Consider the following 26,702-nt stretch of genomic DNA (forward strand, 5'->3'; position numbering starts at 1 on the left):
AAATCAGACTCATCAGATGATTTTACACTTGTAAATATGGAAAATTGTTACTAAGGATATTAAAAAGATAATTTTATTTTAATTCCTATTGGATCCATTCAGAGTTTGTTAAACAAAATCAATTTTAGTTTTACAAATTAGAGAGTTTTCAAATATCTGGATTGTCGGGTTTGTCATCGACTTCCAAAACTCGTGGACCATATAAAAGTAGATAAGCACAATGCCAATCACCTGAAAATTAATTGATCAAAAATAAATATAAATGTTGTAAATTATCGAAATATGAACACAAAGCTGATTCAGTGATTTAGAAAAATCTGAAAGATTCTTACCTCCACCTGAGAGTCTCAAAATATCATCAGTAGTTACTTGAGTAACATTATCATCATCACATTGGAACCATTCGTCTACATAAAAAAAAATAAAATACATCAATTTCATTCAAGTTACTGCAAATAGACAGTTTCAAGTTTTGAAATATAAAATTCTATATAAAAGTCATATCACCTTTATTGCGCTTTATCCAAGCTAAATAATGACCACTGGCAATGTTTCTTCCTTTATGAGTTAGCACAGCCTGGAGTTCATAATAACCACTATTATTGGAACCAATATCATCTTTGAAATAATATGGATATTGATATTTTGGCTTTTCATCCTTTTTATCTCCTTTTTTGTCATCCTTTTTTCTATCAGCGTTCTGGCTTTCAGCAAGTAATTTATCTTCTTGTGCTTTGAATTTATTTCTCATTGGAAGTAACTTTTCTTGCAATTCAGGAGTACACATTTCAAAAACATCCAAAGTTAAACCAAATTTGATTTCTTTTAAGATTTTGGCCTCTCGTCCTTTGTATTCAAATCTCATAATTTGAATGGTAAGATAAGCAGGTAGACGAGCCAAAAGACTTTTTTTAGTAAAAAGACAATCTCTCTGGAGGGTAGGAGAAAATTTAGTTAATGTTTCTTCTAGAATGGAATATTTTAAGCCAGATTGTAGGTATTTGACTTCGTGGTTAGAAATAAAACAACTAAGGTGTAAGAACTTTTCCACCGTTTTGGTTTCCTCTTCAATCTCAGATTCTGCAAAATATAAAATAAAGCATGAGAAAATTTTTCAATATAAAGGTGCTAGAAAAATATTACCTGTATTTTTCATAGTGACCGCAAAATTTCCTTCAAAATATTGTTCAATGAAGTTTTGATTTTTGTTGGCTCTAGCTTCGGTTATATTATCACCAGTTCCTTGTTTATCAGATGTTTTAAGATCTTGTTGTAAAGACCTCATCAGACTTGTCCAGCATTCTGCTGCGTCATGTTGAATGAGATTACCATCAGGAGATTTCTCAGCAAACCTCGGAAATGCCATGTGGAATACGGTCAAGAAAACCATGGGAGCAACAACTGATCTTGATTCCATGGTACCAAAGAGATCACGCAAGGAAGCGGTGACATTTGGAGCAAAGCTGCCACTATCATGGCTATTGACAAACCTGAAAAAATTACGATAAACATTAAGTAAGCAATTTATGAGACTCAATTCTTGAACAGAACTTACTTAGTTATTGCTTCCCTAAGCTCGGGTATGGTCTTCAAACATTGGACTGTGGCATTTAGATAACAAGTATTACCTAAATTGGTCAAACCAGAAGGAAGATCAAGAGCCGTGGTTAGTTCATTTTCGCTCATATCTTCAATAAATTTGGGTTTTTCAATCGGTTCCTCAGGAATTTTGTCAGCGGTTCCCATCATCAAGAGAGTGATTCCCTTATAATAAACAAAATACGATTAAACAAATTATAACAAGGTACATTTATGAAAATATCAAAGTAAATCTTGTTTTAAATTTGAACATACATCCTTTATTTGATATGCATCCCATGATGCACCTGAAATTACTTTTCCCTTGAACATGAGTTTTTGCCTTTCAATCGGCACCGAGGTGAGCGCAAACACTTGAGCCTTAAAGACAGCAGTTTCCAAATCGGTGTCCAAATCAATTGCATCGTAAACTTCTTTACCCCATTTCACTTTAACTTTATTTGGAGAAAAAAACAGATTATATAATATTCAAAGAGATAAAATATGTAAATGATGAAAAAGATATTCATAGACACAAATGGTGATTAGCTTGAAATGAAAAATTGGTCAAAATAAAATGGATTTAAACCATGGAGTTAACCCAAGGAAAAGCTTGAAACGCTTACCTTTGTAAACAGGCATCTTTCTCAACTAATATTAATGAATGTCGTGTAAAATCACAAGCAAATCAACTTAATTAAACTAATCCTAAGTGAAATGATAAAATTAAATAACAAATGTGTAAGAACTTTATTTATTGGGTAAGGTTTATTTATCCTTTGTGGTTATTGCGCAGTGGTTATTCTAATAGAGCGCGAATTTTATAATTATATTTCTGCAAATAAAATATTATTTTAGACAATTAAATATTGACATTGACTTTAAATCATATAACTAGACAAGAAATAAATTAATTATCAAGTAATTAGTAAATCAAAACAATGCTGGGTCTAATATATTCTGTTTTGGACAAATATTAAGCTTTATGTGGATGAAGCTCAACACAAGGCAAAATAATAGTCACCCATAGTTATGATTATAGTTATGATTATCCCAGCAAATTTAAATATGCTCATCAGATTTAAAGTCATGGTTAAAACATGACAGTTATGGCAGTTTTATCAATTATTTTGCTTATCATGATTCAGGTCAATTGAGGAAGTTGAGACGGTAGTCAAAAGAGACAAAATATGAATGACTAGCTTGATTATTAAGTCACCGGGTTCCACATAATTTTTATTCCTACTCACGACTTGCTAATTATAAGAACATTGACCCATGAAACCTGTTGAGTGGTCATCATCATATTTGTCATCATGCACATCACTGGATAGTCCCAAAATTGCAGATCATTTCCTGAGCCGTCGAAGTTTATTTAAGCTCAACAATTAGAGTTTAAGGTTGAAGATATCGGCTCACAGTCAGAGTGGAAATGTGTTTCAAAAATGTTAACGGCTATTTCTTTAGCAGTTGTGTTTTAACCCTTAATTTGATTTTTATTTCATTTGTGCTATCTGATAGTTCATCTAGTAATGTTACCCTCACGGATGACAATGGGACACTTCTTAACCTTGATTTTTCCGACATAGAGTATTATCCAGTCTCAAATTCATTGTCTTTTTATTCATCACCTTTATTCAACAACAACAAACAAACAAATGGAAGTGAATCCTCATCAATTGGTTCAGATAGTGAATTTAACCAAGAGTCAACAATTGTTTTATATTTGATTGATACAGTTAAATTTGATTCGGTTGATGAAGAGCGACCAAGAACTCTTGCCAATGCTAAATACATAGGAAGCCTTAGGAGACGTTATTCAACAGCTGATCTATCCAAGTATCTATTGACTTACAATGGCCGTAAAGTTTCTCGCGATCGTGAATTTAACAATTATCAAATCGAGAGGTTGATTGGTCAAGATAAGGAGAAAAAGATTTTGGCCTCGCTAAATGTCCAAAAGAAAGCTCCAATTGGTAGGAAGATTATCAGATTGGCATTAGCCCAGTCTTACAATCGAGGTAAACAGAGGACAATTTGGCTGACATACGATGCTATCTGGAAAGGCTCACCTTTGAAACATCTTGGTCAAGCTAGGACACTTGAAGGCTGGGCAATGATGTGGACTGATCCACAATAAATTTCCAAATCCTCTTACATCTTAAAATTTCAATTACTGTGAATAATTCATAACAAAACGTTTCTATTTCCGAATTTTTGATACAAGCACAAAACAAATGCAATAGAAGAAAAATTTTGGTTCAACCAAATAAATTCAAAATAAACGAATTACATTGATTCCTCATTTTCATTTCAATACAATGAGAAGTATAAAATATTTGGCATGAAAGTAACTCAACAGATTTGTAATATACTTACAGATACAATGAATTTTGTTGTAAATGCAGCTGAATTAAAGATAATTTTGGTTTATTTGGAACTGAAAATAAGGTCAATATTATTGGTTAATTAAAAATCTGTTGAATAACCTGACTTGTTGAAGGTGAATCTTGGTTGAGCACAAAAAAAACAAAAAATTTGTCTTCATGAAAACATGACAAACTGCTGTCAGTTTTAATTGTTGTCAATTGTCTGTTGATACATCATATGTGTCAAAACAGCTTAATGTTGCCATGATTTTCATCATTAATTTTAATTAATGGAGAAGGAAAACTGGAATGATAAAATAGCATCTGAAGAGAGATTATATTGAAAACAATAGAGTCAATACACAATGAATGAGACAATTAATCTCTCTGGTAGTGAATAAAGTCCTAACCAGCATGCAACTGTAATTTGATATTAAATTAACTGTAGATCAATTTCCTGATTAGTTTTAGAGTTGATGTTTTTAATTTTTTCAATCTTAACTAAATGCCTAAACTGAGTAAATCAATATGTCCTAAATTACTGATTCCCCTAAAATTTTGGAAATATCATTCAAAAAGTAAAATCAAATCCAATATGGATAAAGAGTTTGCAGATTTTTTGGTTGATGTCGCAGCAAGTAACATTGATTCAACAACAATCATCATCAATGTAGACGAAATAGTGAAAAAAATTGTGCGTTGGTCCGAAAAAATGGCTGAAATAGACCCTTTCTACTTCGTCCAATGTAACCCTCATCCATTGGTCATATCAATCATGTCAGCGTTCAACATATCCTTTAGCTGTTCATCAGTTGTAAGTACTTTAACCAGAATACTCGACTAAATAGTAAACCAATTTTGTCTTTACAGGCTGAAATTGAACGAGTTTTGTCCATTTCAGAAAAATCGCGAATCATCATTTCTAGTTTACACAAAACTCAAGATCTTTTGAAAAGCTCAAGCAAATACAACATCGAGTTTCTAGCAGCTGATTGTGACTTTGAGCTTCTCAAAATTAAATCAATGGCTCCTAAAGCAAATGTGTTGCTTCGACTTCAAATGCCTAGAAAACGAAGTGAAAAAATGGGCCTTGAAAGTCTACCAACCACCAAAGATCTAAAGTATGGACTATTTAGTCGAGCACAAATTGACAGAATGTTTCATATCGCGAAAGAGTCCAGCATTGAAATTACTGGAGTTACATTCAATGTTGGTACAAACTGTCAAGACCCTGAGCTATTTGATTTGGCAGTAGATGAGGCAATTAAACTGTTTGATATTGGGTTGGCAAAGCAAGTTGATATGTGGCTATTGAACATCGGTGGTGGTTTTCCGAGCACTTTTATCAGTCAATCCGAAAACGATTACTTTTCAAAAATGTCTCGTGTCATTGAAAAGGCGCAGCGAAGGGAAAAGATCAAGATTATTGCTGAACCGGGAAGGTATTTCGTTGAGTCTTCTGTTTGGCTTATGGTTCGCATAATTGGTAAAAGAGTGATTGAAAGCATCAACGGTGATCAATATTGCCATTACCATGTAAACGAGAGTATCTTTGGGTTGCTTTCAGTTTATGCCAATAGAGAGTCACTGCCTCCACCTCATCCCTTTTACGATAAACAATCCCCACGCAATTATGTTAGTACAGTCATTTGGGGTAAAAATGGTTCCACAGATGATTTAATTATGTCTGACATTCTTTTACCCGAACTGGTAATTGGTGAATATTTAGCCTTTCAACAATGTGGTGCCTATCTGCCTCATACAAATTTAACGGGTTTACCAAACGATAAAGATTCTCAGCCAACATGCAAATATTTTGCCTCACAAAAAACGCAATCGATTCTGAAAAATAAAGGAGTCATTTGGAGTGATTTAATGAAAAAATTGGAAAGTTATGATTGGGAAAGGAAGATTTTACTTACATGAACCAAATTTACTTTGATCATCTGAATATATGGACAATCAGACAAATGAATTAAGCTCAAATAAGTTAACTGTAGTTGTATAAATAACTAAATTCAATAAAAATATTGTATAAACTGAATTCTAGAAGTACTATGTATTGATTTAATGAATATTTTGCAAAGTTTAACCATCAGATCACCACCACCATCAACCATCATAAGATGTTTTAAGTAAGCTAGAAAGACATATTTGTCATTATTTGCACAAATAGTTATTTTATTATGTGAAAACAGGTCAAGAATTAATTCCATCCGAATTAAAACTCTTTATGTTTGTAGAGAAATGCAAACTGCGTCCAATCGAGTAACCAAAAAGTTTCTCTTATCAATATTTTTCGTGAAAAGCGAGTTCGAAGTTGAAACTTTGATCGCATTTTGTGCCATTATGGAAGCAGATTTTTTTATAAAACTCAGTTTGCTGGTGTAATTTTTAATGTCCAACCATGCAATGTAAATATTTGCGAAATAAAAGTTTCTATCTTCTGTGAAACAGGTCGATTCGATTTTCATCTAAATCGACTTTTTTCTGTGACCGTTAGAGTTAGAAAGCTCAAACCTATTATAAAATGCATAAAAATTGGTTGTACACATCATTGATAAAATACTAACTTCAAGTTATGAATAGTTTCCTAGATTTTGGCTTCTGTTTCGCGAACTTTGACCCTCAATATTTCAAGAATGGCATCACCTACGGCCACCATTCATCGCACAAATATTAGATCTTATTATGGGCTATGATATAATGTAATTTTAAACAACCAAAATCAATTGTTATTTTTATAAACTGTATTCTAGAAGTATTATGTGTTGATTAAATGCATAATTTGAAAATAAACCATTAAAGTGTTTGAAGCAAGCTAGAAACACACAATTGTCATTTTTATGCAAAAATCATTATTTTATTAGGTTCAAATAAGGTGAGAATCAATTTCATTAGAATTTAATCTCTGTTAGTTTGTAGAACAATGCGAACTGCGTCCAATCGAGTAAATAAAAAGTTTCTCTGATGCACAGTTCTCGAGAAAATTGAGTTCGAAGTTGAAACTTTGATCGCATTTTATGCCATTATGGAAGCAGATTATTTCATAAAACTCATTTTCCTTGTGTAACTGGAAATGATCAACCATAAATTGTACTTATTTCGGCAAATAAAAGTTTCTGTTTAGAATAAAATAGATCTTTTCGATTTTCAGTTAAACCTACTTTATTCTGTGACCGTTAGAGTCCGAGAGCTGTAGCTAATTATCCCGCTAGGAAAGCTGTTGGCACGCATGATGGACTGAATATTTTGCACAATTTAGTAATAGTTCTCTTAATTTTGCCCATTAACCTAAAAACTTTAACCCTCAATATTTCAAGAATGGCATTCCCTACAATTATCATTCTTCTGCCAAAAATTAGACATTATACTAAGCTATGACTTGCTGACATTTTAGATCATGCAAAATCATCCAGAAAAAGGTTATTGCAAACTATTACTTATGTTTTCATGTTTGAGACTCTATTTATGAAAATAAATAATTAGTCAAACCTAAATCTTATGTGCTAATGATTTCATTATTAAACGGATTAGCGCAGATTTAATTCGATATGAAGTCATATTATATCAGCACTCATAATGCAATCAAGTGTCAAATTAAAGAATGATGATTGTAAGTGGTTTAATTCTCGAAATACTGAGGCTCAAATTTTTCCGCCCAATACCTGAAATCTAGAGAACTGCTTGTAAATTTAAAAAATTACACAGTCCATGATGTGTACGACCAATTTTCAGGGACCGATACCAAGTTTCAATTCTGTTACTCTTAGGGTCACAGAATAAAGTAGGTTTAACTGAAAATCGAAAAGATCTATTTTATTCTAAACAGAAACTTTTATTTGCCGAAATAAGTACAATTTATGGTTGATCATTTCCAGTTACACAAGGAAAATGAGTTTTATGAAATAATCTGCTTCCATAATGGCACAAAATGCGATCAAAGTTTCAACTTCGAACTCAATTTTCTCGAGAACTGTGCATCAGAGAAACTTTTTATTTACTCGATTGGACGCAGTTCGCATTGTTCTACAAACTAACAGAGATTAAATTCTAATGAAATTGATTCTCACCTTATTTGAACCTAATAAAATAATGATTTTTGCATAAAAATGACAATTGTGTGTTTCTAGCTTGCTTCAAACACTTTAATGGTTTATTTTCAAATTATGCATTTAATCAACACATAATACTTCTAGAATACAGTTTATAAAAATAACAATTGATTTTGGTTGTTTAAAATTACATTATATCATAGCCCATAATAAGATCTAATATTTGTGCGATGAATGATGGCCGTAGGTGATGCCATTCTTGAAATATTGAGGGTTGTTGGGTGATTTGATACTCGCGCCTTGTCAGGTGCAGCTGGTAGCAACCGGGTTGCTAGCCACAAGGATAGTTGTGGAAATACTTTATTTCCTTGTTCTTTTATGTTATTTCCTATTTCTACATTTCCTAATTTCATGTATAAATAGCCATCTAAATTGTATTTCTAATTAAGTGACTTTGATAGATTAAACCTGTGAAATAGTAATCTTGTTTGTCCTTCATTTAAGTAGATTCTCGGAATCTCTTACTGTGTTCAAGTATTCTTGGAATACGCCATATCAACTCGGTTGATATACGCCTGTAATACTCGGTATTACTAAAGCTGTGAATAATCTCTGATTATTACTACTAGTGTTAAACTTGGTTTGACTAGTCGGTCATTAGACTTGTTCAACGAACTGTGTTTCATCGTGGGAAAACTCAACTCGGTTGAGCTACAATTTGTGTTCGCTTTTGCTAGATAAAAGGCTTTCTACGCTTAGGCTCGATCATCTTGTGTTAGAAGTCCTATTGAACCGTTGGTCATACAACATTTGGTGGAGATGCCCTCGTTCTCTTGTCTCGTTGTTGCGGGATTGCTCTGTTTTTGAGTGTATTTTGTGCTGTGTGTGGGGGAGATTGGTCCCTTATAAACTTTGAACTATAAAATTCTGTTTAGAATTCTGAATTCATGCTGCTAGAGTTAAAAGCTTTTGAATTATTGCTTATCTGCCTGATAATATTATCTGAAGTGTGCTGCTCAACCCTAAGTTTATTTTGGTTCTATTGCTGCTAAAGTAGACGATATGACAGCAGTGCCGAAACCCGAAGAAAAGACGAATAAGCTGGACGATATTCTCAAGAATTTCAAGATAGCTATAACCGAGTTACAGACACAAGTTGGTAAGTGCCTTGAACTCCAGAACTCGCATGCTGAGATATTGTCAACTCAAATAGAAGAAATGAAGGAGATGAGAAAAGTGCAGATGGATCATATCTCTCAGATTAGTACGTTAAGGGTCGCTGAGAAGGAAAGAATGGAGACCAACCGTGTTGGTACTAGTGTTCTCGGAACACCTCATTCTGGTTCCAGTGTCTTTAATGGTAGAATAGGTGAGGAGCCTACGATGGATACTCAAAGAGAATTGGATTCTCACCCAGGCCCTTCACGGAAGGTTCATTCATTCTTGGAAGAATTCACAGCAGAAGGTGAAAAAGCTAAATCGGCAATCATGAAGGCTGTTCCTTTGCCGCCATTCCATGGAGAACATGAAAAAGCTTGCGCATGGATTCGAAGTTATGAAGAAGCTGCTGCTTTGAATTTCTGGACAGAGGTCGAATTGATTCGAGGTGTTGGTGCCTGCATGAAAGGAGATGCATCGACATGGTTTTGGTATGTCTACTCTCCGAAGGTCAGTGGAAAAGGTCAAAACTGGTCGAAGTTTAAAAAGTTGTTCCTTGAGACCTATGTAAAAGAAGAGGACAGACACGCTATCTTTCTGAAGCTTATGAACCGGGTTCATTTGAAAACAGAAAGACTATCCACTTATTTTCATTCGGTATTATCATTATGTATGGATTTTAATCCAGATATGCCAGAAAATGAGATCATTTCGTTTGTTCTAAAGGGATTGGAATCAAACATGAGGAACACGATAGCGTCTGCATTGTTTGGTAGAAGGACTTTGGAAGTCCTTGAACATCTAATTGGAATCAATGATGCTTTGGTGGATAAATCAAAGGTGAAAACTGATGCGAAATCAGAGGTCAAACCTAAAGTCAAGGAAGCAGAAAAGACTGAGAAGGTTAAAACCTTTAAAAGAAGAGATCCAAGTTCTGTAATTTGTTATAACTGCATGAAGACGGGACATTTCATGAGACGTTGTCCGGAAGTCTACGATGCCGCCAAGGTTAAAGCAAATCAGATACAGTTGAGAAATCAACGAGAAGCTGTTGTGAATGCAGCTGCTGTTGGTCAAGGTGTTCGCAGAACGCCCGATATTCAGGGAATATCGAGTGAGAACATCACATTTGGAACTTTTGATGTAAATGATGTTCCGAGAACATCAGGTATTCCTGGAATACCACAAGAAGATGAAGCTGTACAGAGCTTTAGGGATGATTGGGAATTACTGACCGGTAACCTCGGAGTATGTTCGTCTGATCTTCCGTTGCCTCTATCATCTTTTACCGGAAATGTTACGCTGCCTACGTTATCAGTCGAAATAAAAGGAATCAAGACAAAAGCATTAGTGGATACTGGTGCCAGGGTATCACTAATGAAGGGTTCATTTCGGATTCGATGCGGTCTCGAGTTGAAACCGTGGAGATTCGGAGCGTTAACCATGGCTAACACACAGATTGATGTTCCTGTTGGGTACAGTGAATGTCTGATGATAGCTGATTACCATGAGATTCCGATAAAGTTTATAGTTTTGAAGAAACTAACCCAAGAAGTCTTGCTTGGATCTGACTTCTGTTGCCGTCATAATGTTATGATAGCCTATGAGAATAGAAGTGTTAAGTTAATTAGACCTCATGCGGACGTGGTCAAGACGAGGCGAAGAATTAACTCTGTGTTTGCAATTGATTATGTTGCTAAACGTGTTGTTTTGGCGAATCCTGATTTGAATTCCCGGAATTCAATGGAAGTAGAAATGAATTCAAGTATTTCTGCTGCCGCCGTTGATTTGTCTGAATATGATGATGTTTTCAGTCAAACGCCGAATGATGTTGGTTGCATCCCGGATGCAATTCATTCAATCGATACAGGCAATCACCCTCCGATATACCAAAAGTATTATTCGATTGCCGTTTCGGAAAGGTTAGCTGTTGATAAATTACTAAATGATATGTTAAAGGATAGAATAGCTATTCCTAGCGAAAGTTCTTGGGCAAGCCCAATTGTACTTGTCGGGAAAAAGAACGGTCAAACTCGGTTTTGTGTCGACTACAGAAAGCTGAATGAGATTACTGCTTTGGATCCTTATCCTATCCCGAAGGTTGAAGATGCATTGGATTCCTTGGAAGGATGTGTGTTGTTCTCTTCCCTGGACGTTGCTGCGATGTACTGGCATATTCGTATGAAGCCGGAAGACCAATGTAAGACCGCATTTGTTGTTCCCCAAGGTTTATTTGAATTTACCAGGATGCCATTTGGATTAAAGAACGCTCCTGCTACTGCAGTACGTACGATGAACAAGGTTCTCGCTGGCTTGAATTATATTTCTTGCTATATTTATTTTGACGACATACTTATATTTGGTAAGTCTGATGAGGAGCATGATATGAATTTACGAAAAGTCTTAGAGAGATTGAGGAAGTTCAACGTTAAATTAAGAAAAGAAAAGTGTTCTTTCAATCGCCGAAGCATTGATTACTTGGGTTATCATATCGGTGCTAATGGCATATCACCAAGTGAGAGTAATATTGCTACAGTCCTAAGGTTCCCGGAACCTTCATCCTGTAAGGATATTAGACGATTTCTTGGACTTTGCAGTTACTTTAGGAGATTTATTCCTAAGTTTAGTGATTTGGCGAGACCGCTAACATTGATGCTAAAGAAAAATGCGACTTTCTGTTGGACAGAAAAAGAGAGAAATGTTTACGAGAAGTTGAAGAAGATTATTACTTGTAAACCTGTTCTAGCATGTTTTCAGAATGATGGAAAGGTTGAAATCCATACCGATGCTTGTGATTACGGTATTGGAGCAGTCCTTTATCAAACCCAGTTTGATGGAAATTTGAAGCCCGTATGCTATATTTCCAGAACCCTGAATCCAGCCGAGATGAATTATGGAGTTACTGAAAAAGAGTGCTTGGCTATTGTTTGGGCCTTGCAGAGGTTACGCCATTATTTATTTGGTCGAGTTTTCACGGTTGTGACCGATCACTGTGGATTATGCTGGTTCACTTCATCTAAAAGATTGACACCAAGATTGACAAGATGGGCAATTAAATTGCAGGAATTTAATTTCATTGTTAAATATCGTAGTGGACGATTGCATGGAGACGCTGATTGTGTCTCACGCTATCCATTAAAAGATACTGGTGTAGAAGATGAAGAAGAGATTAACCTTCCCGGAAGGTTGAATCAGAATGAAATTACAATTTGTTACATTGAACCAGTTGAGACGTTCAGAGATGTACAAAAACGAGATGCTTATTGCTTGAAAATTAGAGATTTGTTGAACTCAGATAAGTTGACAAAAAGAGCAAAAAGTAGGCTCAAGAAGAAATTTTTGATTCTGAATCAAACGTTATTGTTCAAAAGAGGTAAAGAATTCGTGCCAGTTATTCCAAAAGAATTGAGAGTTCTTATTATGGAAGGTGCTCATGATGAAGGTCATTTAGGCATGAATAAATGTCTTGAAAAGCTTAAATGTCGAGCATATTGGCCAGGAATGTCTAAGGATTTGTTCAACTTCATCAGAAAATGTGATAAGTGCCAAAGGAGGAAACCATATCCCTCATCGAGTCAAGGATTGATGATTCCCATTCGATGCCCGAAAGACGTTTTCCGTGATATAAGCCTTGATATCATGGAGCTGCCTGTGTCTAATAATGGTTTCAAATATGCGGTGGTAATCAATGATAGATTGACGAAGTTTGCTGTTGCAACTGCTGTTAAATTCATTGAAAGTGAACAGATAATTAATGTATTATTTGATGATTGGATCTTGAGGTTTGGAGTTCCCGGAACTCTTTTAACTGATCGAGGTACGAACCTTATGTCTGAGGAATTCGAGAACTTTTTGGAAAGTATGGGAATAAGACATTTACCAACGTCAGCATATCATCCACAAAGCGATGGACAAACCGAGAGATTTAACTCGTATTTAGGAACAACCCTGTGTATTTATTCTGGGAATAATCCGAGCGAATGGGACAAGTTCCTTAAAGAGGTGGTATTTGCATACAATGTTACTCCTCATCGAGTTACGAAGTTCTCGCCATTTTACTTGGTCCATGGAGTGGAAGCCCGGCTTCCATGGGAGTCGAAAATTGGCTTGAAGATTGAATGGAATCAAATCAGTACAAGAGAAGACGCTTTGATTAAAGCTAGAGAGTTGGCCAGATCGAATATTGTCAAGTCTCAAGATAAGTCAAAAGAGCTTTATGATAAAGGTCATAAAGAAGCTGATTTTGGATTGCATTCGCTAGTTTTGTTAAAACAGCCTTTGTTGGTGAAAGGGAAAAACAAGAAATTCATCGACCGTTTTAAAGGCCCGTATAAAGTAATTAGAAAAATTAACCCTGTTAATTATGAACTGATTAACCTGAAAGGTCCAGTTAAGAAGGAAATAGTTCACGTTTCCAGACTGCGGCCATACCACAATCAAACTCATTCCCGGAATGAGGAAGCCAATGATGAGTTGGGTGAAATGTTGGGTTTCTGCTAATTACGCTGTTGTTTAAATTAATTTATTTTCGATTTTGGGGTTAAATGGGTAAATTAATTTGTATTTGAATTTGGAGGTTAACAATCGATCCATTGCTCTGGTGTTACCTAGTAACCGAGACTCACGTTTCCCTCGCAAATTAGGAAGTTAACTCACTTGTTCTCGGAACTCGTGCTGGTGACTTCAGTTTTCTTTTCAGTTTTGAATTTGTTTTTTTTTGATTTGCAAATTAATTTTGTGCTTTAATCAACTGTATTCGTGGAATACTTGTGTTCTGAGAACACGTCGTTATTGATTACTCCCGGAGTAATTCATCTTGTTCTTTGTATCTTTGATACATTCGTTTGGTTATATTCTGTGAATATACTTTGGGTGTTTCGTTTTGGTTTTAGCTGTTTTGCTTAATTTGGATTATCTTGTTGAACCGAGTTCAACCGCAAGTGATCTCAGAATGGCAGATTGGATTCCTGGTCTAGAAGATCCCTTCGATGATGATTTACCGGAAATTGTGTTTGATGCTCAGGCATATGAAGAAGGTCGCCTTATTGAAGCTCAAGCTGCTGCTGCTCAAGAACCTGAATTGGTGATTGAACCTAACAATCAACCAGCTCCAGCTCCACGGAATTGGCAAATTCCTGAACCTTATGCTATTGAGACCAGTCAGCTCGTGAATCCAGAGGAATGGGAAGGCTATGGATGTACCTATTGTCTCGATATAGTGATTGATCCCATGATTCACATAACTAGGCCTGGATGTGCAGCAATTTTCTGTAATCGATGTTATTTACGAGGCGAAGAGGCCATGGAACAAGTACAGACCTGTCCATTGAGGTGTTCAGAAGAACGGTTGGCCAACGCGGTTGGAGAGTTACCATTGGTTGCTGAACCAGGTAGAAGAAGTAGATCTATTTTAAACAAGCTAAAGCTTCGGTGTAAATTTGATGGTTGTGATAAGATCATCACTTATGAAGAGTATCGAAATCATGTTGATACCTGTAAACGCAATCCTGAATATGTTAGTCGTTTGGAATCCCGGATTCAAGCCTTAGTATCACAACAAGAAGAGCGGGCTGCTAAAATCATCGATTTAATGATGCAGAACGATGCTCTAAGGCAAGAAAATATCACTCTGCGAGATAACAACAACAATCGGACCCAAGGAATGATGAATAATATTCGTTGCCGCAACGAGTACAGAAGTTCACCAACGGTGATTGTGCGTTTTGGAGGAAGATCTGGTAGATTTACTGGGCTAGACTTAAACATGAGAGCCAGTGATTTGAGAACCAGGATCGAAAGATATTTTAATACGGAACTCGGTTCCATTATTCGGATTGATTATACAGTGTTAGGTGATCATCGAACGTTGAGACAACATCAGATTGGTCACAAGCCTACATTCTGGATAGGATTGCCACCAGGACAAAGATTGACCGATGGTCAAACAGTGGAGATAAGCCTTGGTGCTACAGGCCCGATAGTTTGATTTAAGTCGGGGGGAATGTTGGGTGATTTGATACTCGCGCCTTGTCAGGTGCAGCTGGTAGCAACCGGGTTGCTAGCCACAAGGATAGTTGTGGAAATACTTTATTTCCTTGTTCTTTTATGTTATTTCCTATTTCTACATTTCCTAATTTCATGTATAAATAGCCATCTAAATTGTATTTCTAATTAAGTGACTTTGATAGATTAAACCTGTGAAATAGTAATCTTGTTTGTCCTTCATTTAAGTAGATTCTCGGAATCTCTTACTGTGTTCAAGTATTCTTGGAATACGCCATATCAACTCGGTTGATATACGCCTGTAATACTCGGTATTACTAAAGCTGTGAATAATCTCTGATTATTACTACTAGTGTTAAACTTGGTTTGACTAGTCGGTCATTAGACTTGTTCAACGAACTGTGTTTCATCGTGGGAAAACTCAACTCGGTTGAGCTACAATTTGTGTTCGCTTTTGCTAGATAAAAGGCTTTCTACGCTTAGGCTCGATCATCTTGTGTTAGAAGTCCTATTGAACCGTTGGTCATACAACAGGGTCAAAGTTTGCGAAACAAAAGCCAAAATCTAGGAAACTATTCATAACTTGAAGTTAGTATTTTATCCATAATGTATACAATCAATTTTTATGCATTTTATAATAAGTTTGGGCTCTCTAACTCTAACGGTTACAGAAAGAAGTCGATTTAACGCAAAATCGAAGTGACCAGTTTTACAGAAAATAGGAACTTTTATTTCTCAAAACATGTACATTTTATGGTTTATCACCAAAAGTTGTACCAGCAGAATAAGTTTCAAGGAATAATCTGCTTCCATATACGTACAAAATGCGATCGAGTTTTCAACTTCGAACTCGATTTTCTTGCAAACTGTCTTTCAGATAAACTTTTAAATTGCACAAAAGTGTTCAGTTTGCATATCTATACAAACCAACAGAGTTCACATTTGAATTAAATAAATTTTTACCCTGTTTTGGCTACTTTAAAGCTCGCCTTTCCTTTGATATTAATTTTGTCTTTCTTGGTCACTGAACTGGACTTTTAGTTATTTTCAACATGTCAACATTAGACTATGGACGCCATAAATCCATATACTACGTCTGGTCCAAGCGAAGTGATCTTAACCTGAACTTGACTCGAAACTAACAGAAACTTACAACACTGCTTTAATGATCCAATATTACTCGTTCAAAAAATCCCACGGATAATGAAACAGGATGAGGATAAGTTAATACGAGAATCTTTACATGTTTCAGTTATAAGGAATTGTATTGCCTGACACATTTGTCAACACTCGAGTTTATTTTTCATGTTAATCAGCTGAGGTTAAATCATGTTGAACATGAAAACAGTTTTAAATCAAATAGGACATCAATTGAATTACTTGATAGCTTTTTAAGCAGCCAATTTTGAGCAAACATTATCACAACCGTTAAAGTGTATGAAATACATTTTGCGATTCATTAGACTTGAGTCATTATTTCAATTTTATCCTTTACTTTGTATTATCATTACATCATGAAAGGAGTAAAGCAAAAATTAAAAAAAACACAAATTTTTCAATTCAAAATGCATCAATAATATAATGAACAGCATAATCAACAACAACAATAGTAATGATGAAAATGTTGATAATGATGATGACTCCGAATCACTTTTCGCTACTTGATTAGTATGCGTTTTCAACCTTTTCCCCGTTATATTTCATTATCATTATAATTTTGTCTGACTTCTTTCTTGCTTCAATTCTTTCCCTGATTGTAATTTAAGTTTAATGAGCCTGAAAGTTCTCACTTTAATGTACTCGCTAGTCAACAATTGTAGTCGTCAGTAGTTCAGGTAAATCTTGGTCTGTTCAGTTTAATTCATTTTCAACATTTCAAACCTCTTCTACTGTTGCCAGCAATAGTTGACTTTTTTCTGGTTACATTTCAATTTGTGGATAACCAAGTGAACCAATGATGATTACTCCATTGAAAAGTGATTTAATTGATGAAAAAGTTTCAAGTAAATATAAAAGATTGCGAACCGAAGCTGTCTGTGAACCTGCTATCATTGAAGGATTTTCATTCAAAGAGAAACCTTCTTGGTATGATGAAAATAAGTTCAAACGAGCCCAAAATTGGGCTTATCACCATTTTGTAAGGTGAGTTTCTTGATTTTGCTTTAGCGATTTACATTTAGGGCGAGTTCAAATTTTCATCTATCAAAATTTCTTAACAAAATACAGAATATTTCGATTTTTCCTTTAAAAGTTGTTTCATTTTTACCTGACTTACAAATTAAACCCATTTTCAACCTTTTAATGATTTCAACTGCTGTAAAATATTTATTATGCAAAAACAAGGTAAAAATGGACTTTAATTTAATTTAAACTCTGTGAGTTTGTAAGGACATAAAAACTGCGTCCATTTGTTCAATTAAAAAGTGTCTCTGATCAATAGTATTCGAGAAATTAGAGTTCGAAGTTAAAACTTTGATCGCATTTTATGCCATTATGGAAGCAGATTTTTTCATAAATTTCCTTTTTCTGGTGTAACTGGAAATGATCAACCATAAATTGTACTTATTTTCGGGGAATAAAATTTTCTGTTCAAAATATAATAGATTAGTTCGATTTTCAAGTAAACCGACTTTATTCTGTGACCGTTAGAGTCCGAGAGCTGTAGCTAATTATCCCGCTAGGAAAGCTGTTGGCACGCATGATGGACTGAATATTTTGCACAATTTAGTAATAGTTCTCTTAATTTTGCCCATTAACCTAAAAACTTTAACCCTCAATATTTCAAGAATGGCATTCCCTACAATTATCATTCTTCTGCCAAAAATTAGACATTATACTAAGCTATGACTTGCTGAAATCTTAGATCATGCAAGATCATACGGAAAAAGGTTATTGCAAACTATTACTTATGTTTTCATGTTTGAGACTTTATTTATGAAAATGAATAATTAGTCAAACCCATATGTGCTATAATGATTTCATTATTGAACGAATTAGCTCAGATTTAATTCGGTGTGAATTCATATTATATCATAACTCATAATGCAATCTAGTGTCAAGTCAAAGAATGGTGATTGTAAGTGATTTAATTCTCGAAATACTGAGGCTCAAATTTTTCCGCTCAATACCTGTAATCTAGAGATCTGATTGTAAATTTGCAAAATTACAGAGTCCATGATGTGTGTGACCAATTTTCATGGACCGATACCAAGTTTCAATCCTCTTACTCTTACGGTCACAGAAAGAAATCGGTTTAAGTGAAAATCGAACTTATCTATTTCAAGTTGAACTGAGAAGTTTATTTCCCGAAATAAGTACAATTTATGGTTGATCATTTCCAGTTACACAAGGGAAATAAGTTTTATGAAAAAATCTGCTTCCATAATGGCACAAAATGCGATCAAAGTTTCGACTTCGAACTCAATTTTCTCAAGAACTGTGCATCAGAGAAACTTTTTAGTTGCTCGATTGGACGCAGTTTGCATTTCTTCACAAACTAACAGAGTTTAAATTCGGATGAAATTAATTCCCACCTTATTTTAACCTAATAAAATAATGATTTGTGCATAAAAATGACAATTGTGTCTTTCTAGCTTACTTTAAACACTTTAATGGTTAAACTTGCAAACTATGCATTCAATCAATACACAATCCTTCTAGAATTAAGTTTATACAAAATTGTAATTGAATTCAGCCGTTGAAAATTGCATTATGTCATAGCCCATAATAAGATCGAATGTTTGTGCGATGAATGGTGATCGTATGTGATACCATTTTTGAAATAATGAGGGTCAAAGTTTGCGAACCAAAAGCCAAAATCTAGGAAACTGTTCATAACTTGAAGGAAGTATTTCATCTATGATGTGGGCAACTTATTTTCATGCATTTTATAGTAAGTTTGGACTCTCTAACACTAACGGCCACATAAAGAAGTCGATTTAATTGAAAATCCTATTGACCTGTTTTACAGAAAAAAGAAACTTTTATTTCTCAAAACATGTACATTTTATGGTAAATTATCAAAAGTTACATCAGGAAAATAAGTTTCAAGAAAAAATCTTCTTCCATAAAGGTAGAAAGACCGTTCAAAGTTTAAAGTTCGAACTCGTTTTTCTCGATAACTGTCGTGCAAAGAAACTTTCAAACCACACAGACTGATTAAGTTTGCATTTCTCTTCAAACCAACAGAGTTCATATTTAATGAAATAAACTTTTACTTCGTTTTTACCCATTTTTGTCAAGTTTGACAATGTGACAATTGGGTTAAGTCTTTGCTTTAGCAAACCATTTCAAAGCTCTGCTTTCTCTTCGATATTAATTTTGTCTTTACTTTTACAGTGTTTTTCTTGGTCATTTAACCGGACTTTTAGTCGTTTTCAATATGCCATCGATGATACCACCAGTTGCTAAAACAAAAAGCCATTCAACAGCCGCAAAGCTTTTTAATCGTTACTTGGATACATTTAGACATGTTAAAATTTGGTAATAATCAAGTCCCTTTTTTAATCCAAAGCCTTGAATACAATTAAGGAAAATAATTAATCATAAAAATGTCCTTTTTGTCCATTTTAGGTACGAATCTGACCCTTTCAAAGAAGGCAGTGAAGCCAACAAGTCACTTCGTAAGATCAATACTTTGCACTGTAACATTGTCAAATCAATGAATGGATTGGTTCCTAAAGAGTCGAGTGAACCAATTTGGGTTACCCAATATGACATGGCTCTTATCCTTTGGTCAATCATGGCACCAATTGTTTTGTTTCCTCGTAAATGTGGAATCCATGAGATAACTCGATCTCAGATGGAAGATTTAATCCACTTTTGGGCTGTTCTTGCCTACACTTTAGGAATTAAAGATGAAAACAATATAATGTTGTCCGATTACGATGAAACTTTTGCCATTTGTGATATGATTTTGGCTAAAGATGTTCGTCCAGTTTCAAAGGAACGCAAATATCCATCTGATCATGGTTTTGAAGTATCAAAGGTATTGGCAGTTGCAATTCAACCTTTAGCTCCAATCGTTTCCCTTCAAGGTTTAATGCGCCAATGGTACAGAATTTTTGGAATCACTGCTTCAGTTCCAGTTGAACACAAGTTTGGCTACAAATCAATGGTAACTCTGGCTGATACTTTACTTAAATACACAGTATTCCGATGGATGTTTGCAGCCTTACTTAAATTCATGTTGATCCTGAGAACCTGGCAAAGAGCCAAGATAACGGCAACCATGAACACTCTTTATCCTGATGAAGTTCATCCCGATGTTGATCCGCATTCATTCACACCCAAAGAGTTGCTTGCATATTGATAAACTAAAAGTTTAACCAAGTAACCTAAAAGGTGAAACACATTTATTGTTAACCAGAAAATTGTCTCTTTTCCCATAGACATTAAAATGTTATTTTTTCAGATATTTTCATTTCTATTTTCGTTATTTCCCTGAAATCAAAGGAAACAATCTTCACCAATCCATGAAATTACCTTAATTTAAGAGAATCAAAGATTCAATTGAGATTTCTATCTTCTTTCAAGACTTAACATTTCCATTTCTCCTTTAGTTTCAAGTCAATTACAGTTGTATGTTTAGTTTGCCGTGTCAATGCGATCGTGTTTGCTATTGATTTCAGCTAATTTGAATATTCTGACTTTAAAAATAGAGCAAAGTGTTTATAATATTTTATATTTTCATGAAAATGAAAACACGATTAATCCTAAAACCTGACTTTTAAAAAGCATGTTTCAGATTGAACCCCAAAAAAGTGTCATTTCATCTCACCCAAAGTAAAACCTTAAGCCATCTTCAATTCAATCTATCAGTTAAGGTCAAACAAAAATGGTCAAAAGTCATCTATAAGAATAAAGATTATATGAGATTAAATCTGATAGGATTTGAAATTCCCAGGATTTCTCCATTATGATGATGAAAAAACAATATTGATCAATATTGCTAAACCTTTAGTCGCCATTGAAATGAAATTCATCAAATAATCTCAATGATTAGTGGTCTACATTTTGTCAGCATCTATATCAACCTATTGCAGGTATGAATATTACAATAGACATAATTCAATGATAACATTATTATTGTCAAGTCAAGAGGTTTTCATTCAATTGATATTGCTAATTTTGGATAGCAGATGAGATCGATGAATCGTTCAATTGTAACCCAAACTTGTATCAAAAAGGGATTATTATTTTGTCAATTGAATACAGCCAATTGTGATTGTTCAAACACTTATCATTGTAACATTATGATCAAATTTAATCATCTCAATGTCAATCAATAGCAATTGGACAATTTCAATTTTTTGTTCCTTCAGTTGCTTATAAATCTAATTATGCAAGGAAAACATTCATTGAAAGTTATCATTATTTGCCTTCCCAGACAATATATTTTATAAAACGAAATATAATGAAAGCTAACATTTAATTTACCCAATTAAGGTTCAATATTAAATTAGGTTTGTTTAAATTGTCAATTTCATCTTTTTCCCATTTCTCTTGAATAACCTTAAAAAAGGTAAATAATGATTATAACATGAAGAAGCTCATTTAAATAATATCGTTTTAAACAACCTTTTTTAATTGTCTTCATTAAGGTAAAGCAATAGACGAGCATTAATTTTCAACTCTTTTAATAGTCAAAGATTGATCATGAATTTTTTAACCTTTCAAATGTATATTTACATATTTTTAAATGATAAATTTAGACTTGAATAATTTCTTGATGAAACGTATCTTCATGTTTGATGTTAGACTTGGTTATCATATGATATTTCAACAGCGGAATTGAATTTTGTAAATAAGTGTCTATTAAACTGTAACCGGACTTCCGATGATCTGAATGATTATCATTTTTTCATATTTCTGGGATTCACTTTTAACCTTATCTTGTTTAAGATGGGGAAGGATGGAGGCAACAATTCCAGTGGATGGGAAAAGATGATGATGATCATAATAGGATGAGAGTAAACAATGCTCTTGAGTAAGTTTCATTTGCGCACTTTAATCATTTGATTCACTTAAACTGGATCCTTATAAACTAGGCAAAACCCTATAATATAGTTAAATTTACAGCAACAATTTGGTCTCACAATTTGTTCATCTCAATCTAAACCAACGGTTTTTGTGCATTTCAAATACGATATCTGGTTAAGCTGGTCTAATACTTGATCCAACAACAAGTCCTATCAACTTTCCCTATCAACCTGCTTGTAACGCGTTTTCTGGTTACAAGTTATCTTGTCTTTTAATTGTTGTTTTATTAATTGTAATTTTGATTCCAAGTGAAAAACCAGTTTAATTATACAATCAGCTAATTATGTTGGTACAATTGAAGATGATTAAAGGAACAATACAATCTGCTGCTGTGCTTTTAGTTATTTCACTTTTCATTTTACTTCTTCTGACTCTGGATGCTTCAGCAAAGGTTGGTACTTATTTGGGTTTTTCATTTCAATTAATTCACAATTGGTGTTGTTAATTGCTGCTTGCTAAGTTGTTTATTGTTAACCAAAATCTGTTAATTTCCCTTGGATAATCTGCTTGTTCAGTTAAATTGTCCGGTAATTAGTCTTTTCCTATGTTTTGACGACGTGCTTTTTTGTCTCTTTTGTGTAACAATAGGAGGACTCATCATATGGTAAAGAGCCTCTTGGTAATTATTTGCGGATGCCAATAAGAAGAGGTAAGTCTTGATTAATTAATTTCTTCTCAATTTTGCTTGTTAATTTAATTTCTTTATTGTCTATTATTGTTTCTCCTTTATTCCTGTTGCTTCCTTTGGTCCATTAATTGTAGCTGGATACATGAGACCATGGAAATTTTTGTATCGTTCACAAGATAATGATTATGATGCTGATCGTGAGATTGGTTGGCCATTTATACCTAAAAGATCTGGTGTTGATCCTTTATTTGGAGTAACTGTTGGTAAACGATCAATTGTTCAATTACCTCTAAATGATCAAGCTGACTATCAATCACAATAAGTCTTGGATAACCATCACAACCAAGCAAAACCCAAAACTCACCACCAATTTTCATCATAAATCACGACAATCTTCACTATTAAGGATACTCATAAGAAGGGAGTTATTAAGCAAACAAGCAGTTTAATCAAAATGTTATTCTCTCTCAATCAAAATGGACTATTTAATCATTTCAATTCACTTGTATTGGGTTAATCTGATCATAATGAAGACAAAAATCAATGCAATCTAAATAAAGGGAAAACAATTATGGTTTTTGTTTCAATCCAACCTTTGGTTAAAGTTTAATTTGAATAATTTTCATTCCACTTTCATTTCTGATTCAAATTTTGTTTTTAATCAAATTTCTGGCAAATTGGTTCATTTATTGTTGTATCAAATGATTGTATCATTGAAATAATTATTTTGCAAGTTATCCTTTGTCAATGTTTGTCCAACTCATCAATTTTACATATTATTTTGAACATTTTCATTCATTTAAATAAAACAATGGGATTAAATCAAAGTCTACCAATCATTTCAATTGACGTTGAACAATTTAACAATCTCTTAATCTTACAACTTGCCAAAGTCAAGCATAAAATGAGGATTTACCTGTGAATATGCAGGACAATCAACAAAATTTCAAAATTCAATATCTCAAAGTAAACACAAGTAAAACCTTGAGTAAACTGGTAAATCCTGGTTCATTTGAATATTCTGAAACCCAAAAATGATCTCTATAATTGTATAACATCAATAATTCATGGGTTCAATGAGGTTTGACAATCTGATGTTCAATGTTTAATGTAAAGATTTAACTTGGACCAGAATACTATTAACCATTATCCTTATTCAATTTTTACCCTTTTCTCAATCATTCAATTGTCTTCTAAATATATCTTGAGCAATTTAAATTGTGTAGCCTGGTTGACAGTGAGACAAGTTGAACAAAAAAAACACCAAATTAGTAAACAAATATTAGAGGAATCTTATTTTATTAGATTTTTTCACATTCATTGAAATATCACTTGAATCAACAGTTGAGTAAACAGTTGGTAATCAATTTAACCAAAAATAAAAGGTTCAGTTAAGTGATGAAAACATGATTCAAATTTGAAAAGGCATCAAGAGCGTTAAGAGTTGTTCATTTTTCCTCTCCAAACTAGATTTACCTCATTTTTACCACTTTCCTGGTTAACCTATGATTAGGTTAAATTACATTTTACAAAATTTACATTCAATTTTCAAGCCTTCAGATATGAATCAAATACTTCAAGTCTCTGACGCAGTTAATGTTGACAAAAATGAAATCTCAAAAATGGGTACTTTGGGTTGTTAGTTGGGTTTAGGTTAGGTTTAGGTTAGATTAATCACACAATGGATTGTTTTTTTTGATTAAACACATTTATCACTATCAATGAACCAAACTGTTCAGCAACTGATAGTATCTAAATCAGCCTCGGGTCAATATAATTAAACAATAGCTGATGAAGCATTGCTCTATTAGATGGACACTTGTTTACATTTGCCTTTTTCTGATACATTTGAAAAGCGAATCAATTCAGGCCGATTTAATGAGTTCAAATCAGCTTGCGTCAGCTGAAATTCATCAAATTGATGTTGGTCTAGACTCTGGACTCTGTGAATGAAAATTGTAAAGGATTCCAAAACATCGTACTTTGAATTGGGAAAGAACCAGTTCGTTTCAAAATTTAGCTCGATTGATATGATTTGGAATATATTTAATAGCACAAATGAATTTGCTCAATTAGTTAATGAGTCTATTGTTTGATGGATAACGAAGAAGCTAGAAAATTTAATTGTCGCAGGATTCCCCAAATAAGAAGTGAAGCTTTTTAAATGTAAACTTGTTAACATGAGTGATTCAGTAAACTTTAACATTTCATTTGGTTTGACACATTTTAATGTTGACTATTTGCAAATTGAATGAATTGACTAATAACTTATAAATTTTACTGGTAAATTGGCTAAATTTAGGTGTTTTTGGGTTGTCAATCAAAATGATTTGTAAAGTTTTTAATATTTCATAATTGATTTCAAATATATCATTATTATTTGTAATTCATTTGTTTAACAAAATTCTGCTGAACTGTTGTTCATTAGATAAATTTGTAAATTGCTGACAATCTCAAATTCATTTTGACGTTTCTTTTTCAAAAGAAACTTCCAGCTTTCCCTTGTACTGAGAAAATTATTTTTATCACTATTTGGATGCACATGAGGAAATTTCAGACTTCATACTTTCAATTCATTAACTCGCCAATGTCTAACCTTTGTCCATTTATTCTCAATGGTATCAAAAATTCGTAGATTAAATGGACATTTCACTTTAATTTTAACAATTTTCATCATATTCTTCATCTAAAATATTAATACCGTTTTGGTATCTTTCTGTCAAAATTTCTCCGCACTCAAAAGGTAAATTTTCTGTTAATCGCAAATGAAAGGTTTGGGCCTGAATGTCACCCCAAAAATATTCAAATTTTTAGAACCCGGTCCTGAAACTCAGGAAAAGCAGATGAAAAAGAGACTAAAATATACAGTAAAAAAGAAAGACAAAATGACACTTAACATTGTTGTACATTTGAATACGCAATATGTTCATATATGAAGTCAAAAAATCAAATTTTTGTGCAAGGAAAACTTTTACGCAATCTGAAAGTTATGGTTTAACTACATGTCCGAAAAACTATCAAAGCTTAATCAGAATTCAGGTTACTAAGAAAGGAATTTGCATAAAACTTTGAATTTTGAAAAATGCTATTCTATACATTGTATTAACATGAAAAACGATGCGCATCAATTTGCAAGACTAAACATTTTTGAACGTCTATCCATAGACATTCAATTTGAATTAATTTCGGTATTTTGATATCAAAATGAAACAAAAAAGTCTACAACACCGGGGGTTCCCAAGTGGTCTCCCTCCCAAGTACTAACCCGGCCCGAAACTGCTTAACTTCGGAGATCGGACGGGATCCGGTGTTTTCAGTCTGGTATGGTCGTAGACACAAGCAATGTTCAATACTGCAATATAAACATGAAGACTTATTTCAACAGCCAATTTCAAATTTTTTTTCAGTAAGCTCAGATCCGTAATTTTAGCAAGAAAAGGTGCATAGAAAACTTTTCAATAAAATGACTCGAATTAACGAATTTCTAGGTTGACTTTGTAGGTTTGTATGGACATAAAAACTGGATAAAATAACATAAAATCCATTAAAAAGTGTTATTCTGGTTTATATTAATACCAGACTGTTGAACGCATTTTTACGCCTATTCGTGCTTATATTTTTAGAACTGTTGAGCTAAAGGCTTCATATTTTAACTGTGATCTGCTCAATATTGAAGTGTATAAAATTTCGAATTTCAAGATAATCCAAGGTTCTTTAAGTAAGAAAGTATGGATTTTAAATGTTTTTCCAATTATTTTTAAGGCATTACAATCAATCGACGCTTGAACTTCCACGAGTTAATTTTTCGTTATCTTATGCTTTAATTTACTGGAAATTCTCTCACCGATTTCGGTTAATTTGAAAAATGAA

The 26,702-nt window shown here is 33.7% G+C and overlaps 4 protein-coding genes and 1 non-coding gene across 6 annotated transcripts; 3 read left to right on the plus strand and 2 right to left on the minus strand.

Moving 5' to 3' along the window:
- Positions 1–51: 51 nt before the first annotated feature.
- Positions 52–2,330, minus strand: Usp14 (ubiquitin specific protease 14). The gene is made up of 7 exons (XM_015929787.3): positions 2,205–2,330; positions 1,855–2,033; positions 1,556–1,764; positions 1,144–1,490; positions 508–1,080; positions 333–407; positions 52–231 (listed from the first exon to the last, which is right to left on the minus strand). Exons 1-7 carry the CDS (start codon positions 2,218–2,220, stop codon positions 149–151), a joined length of 1,482 nt encoding a protein of 493 aa, XP_015785273.2. The 5' UTR covers positions 2,221–2,330; the 3' UTR covers positions 52–148.
- Positions 2,331–4,313: 1,983 nt separating this feature from the next.
- LOC107359946 (ornithine decarboxylase 2-like) lies at positions 4,314–5,991 on the plus strand. The gene is made up of 2 exons (XM_015926553.3): positions 4,314–4,761; positions 4,818–5,991. Exons 1-2 carry the CDS (start codon positions 4,453–4,455, stop codon positions 5,871–5,873), a joined length of 1,365 nt encoding a protein of 454 aa, XP_015782039.2. The 5' UTR covers positions 4,314–4,452; the 3' UTR covers positions 5,874–5,991.
- A 10,686-nt stretch (positions 5,992–16,677) lies between these two features.
- Positions 16,678–20,583, plus strand: LOC107370612 (uncharacterized). Of its 2 annotated transcripts, XM_015938588.3 has the most exons (3): positions 16,682–17,305; positions 19,502–19,645; positions 19,736–20,583. In XM_015938588.3, exons 1-3 carry the CDS (start codon positions 17,118–17,120, stop codon positions 20,472–20,474), a joined length of 1,071 nt encoding a protein of 356 aa, XP_015794074.1. In that variant the 5' UTR covers positions 16,682–17,117; the 3' UTR covers positions 20,475–20,583. The 2 variants fall into 2 exon arrangements, with proteins under 2 accessions (XP_015794080.1, XP_015794074.1); XM_015938594.3 differs by lacking the exon at positions 19,502–19,645 and having other exon boundaries at positions 16,678–17,305.
- Positions 20,584–22,170: 1,587 nt separating this feature from the next.
- On the plus strand, positions 22,171–23,422 carry LOC107360081 (uncharacterized). The gene is made up of 3 exons (XM_015926705.3): positions 22,171–22,595; positions 22,793–22,853; positions 22,967–23,422. The coding sequence occupies exons 1-3, from the start codon at positions 22,488–22,490 to the stop codon at positions 23,152–23,154; spliced, it is 357 nt and encodes a 118-aa protein (XP_015782191.1). The 5' UTR covers positions 22,171–22,487; the 3' UTR covers positions 23,155–23,422.
- Positions 23,423–26,048: 2,626 nt separating this feature from the next.
- On the minus strand, positions 26,049–26,167 carry LOC112539845 (5S ribosomal RNA). Its single transcript, XR_003083819.2, has one exon. It is a non-coding gene; the product is annotated as a 5S ribosomal RNA (ribosomal RNA).
- Between the last annotated feature and the right edge of the window lie 535 nt (positions 26,168–26,702).

The sequence above is a fragment of the Tetranychus urticae genome, chromosome 1 (assembly GCF_039701765.1).
Source record: "Tetranychus urticae isolate SD_2017Ah chromosome 1, NJAU_TeUrti_SD_1.0, whole genome shotgun sequence".
NCBI classification, from domain to species: domain Eukaryota; kingdom Metazoa; phylum Arthropoda; class Arachnida; order Trombidiformes; family Tetranychidae; genus Tetranychus; species Tetranychus urticae.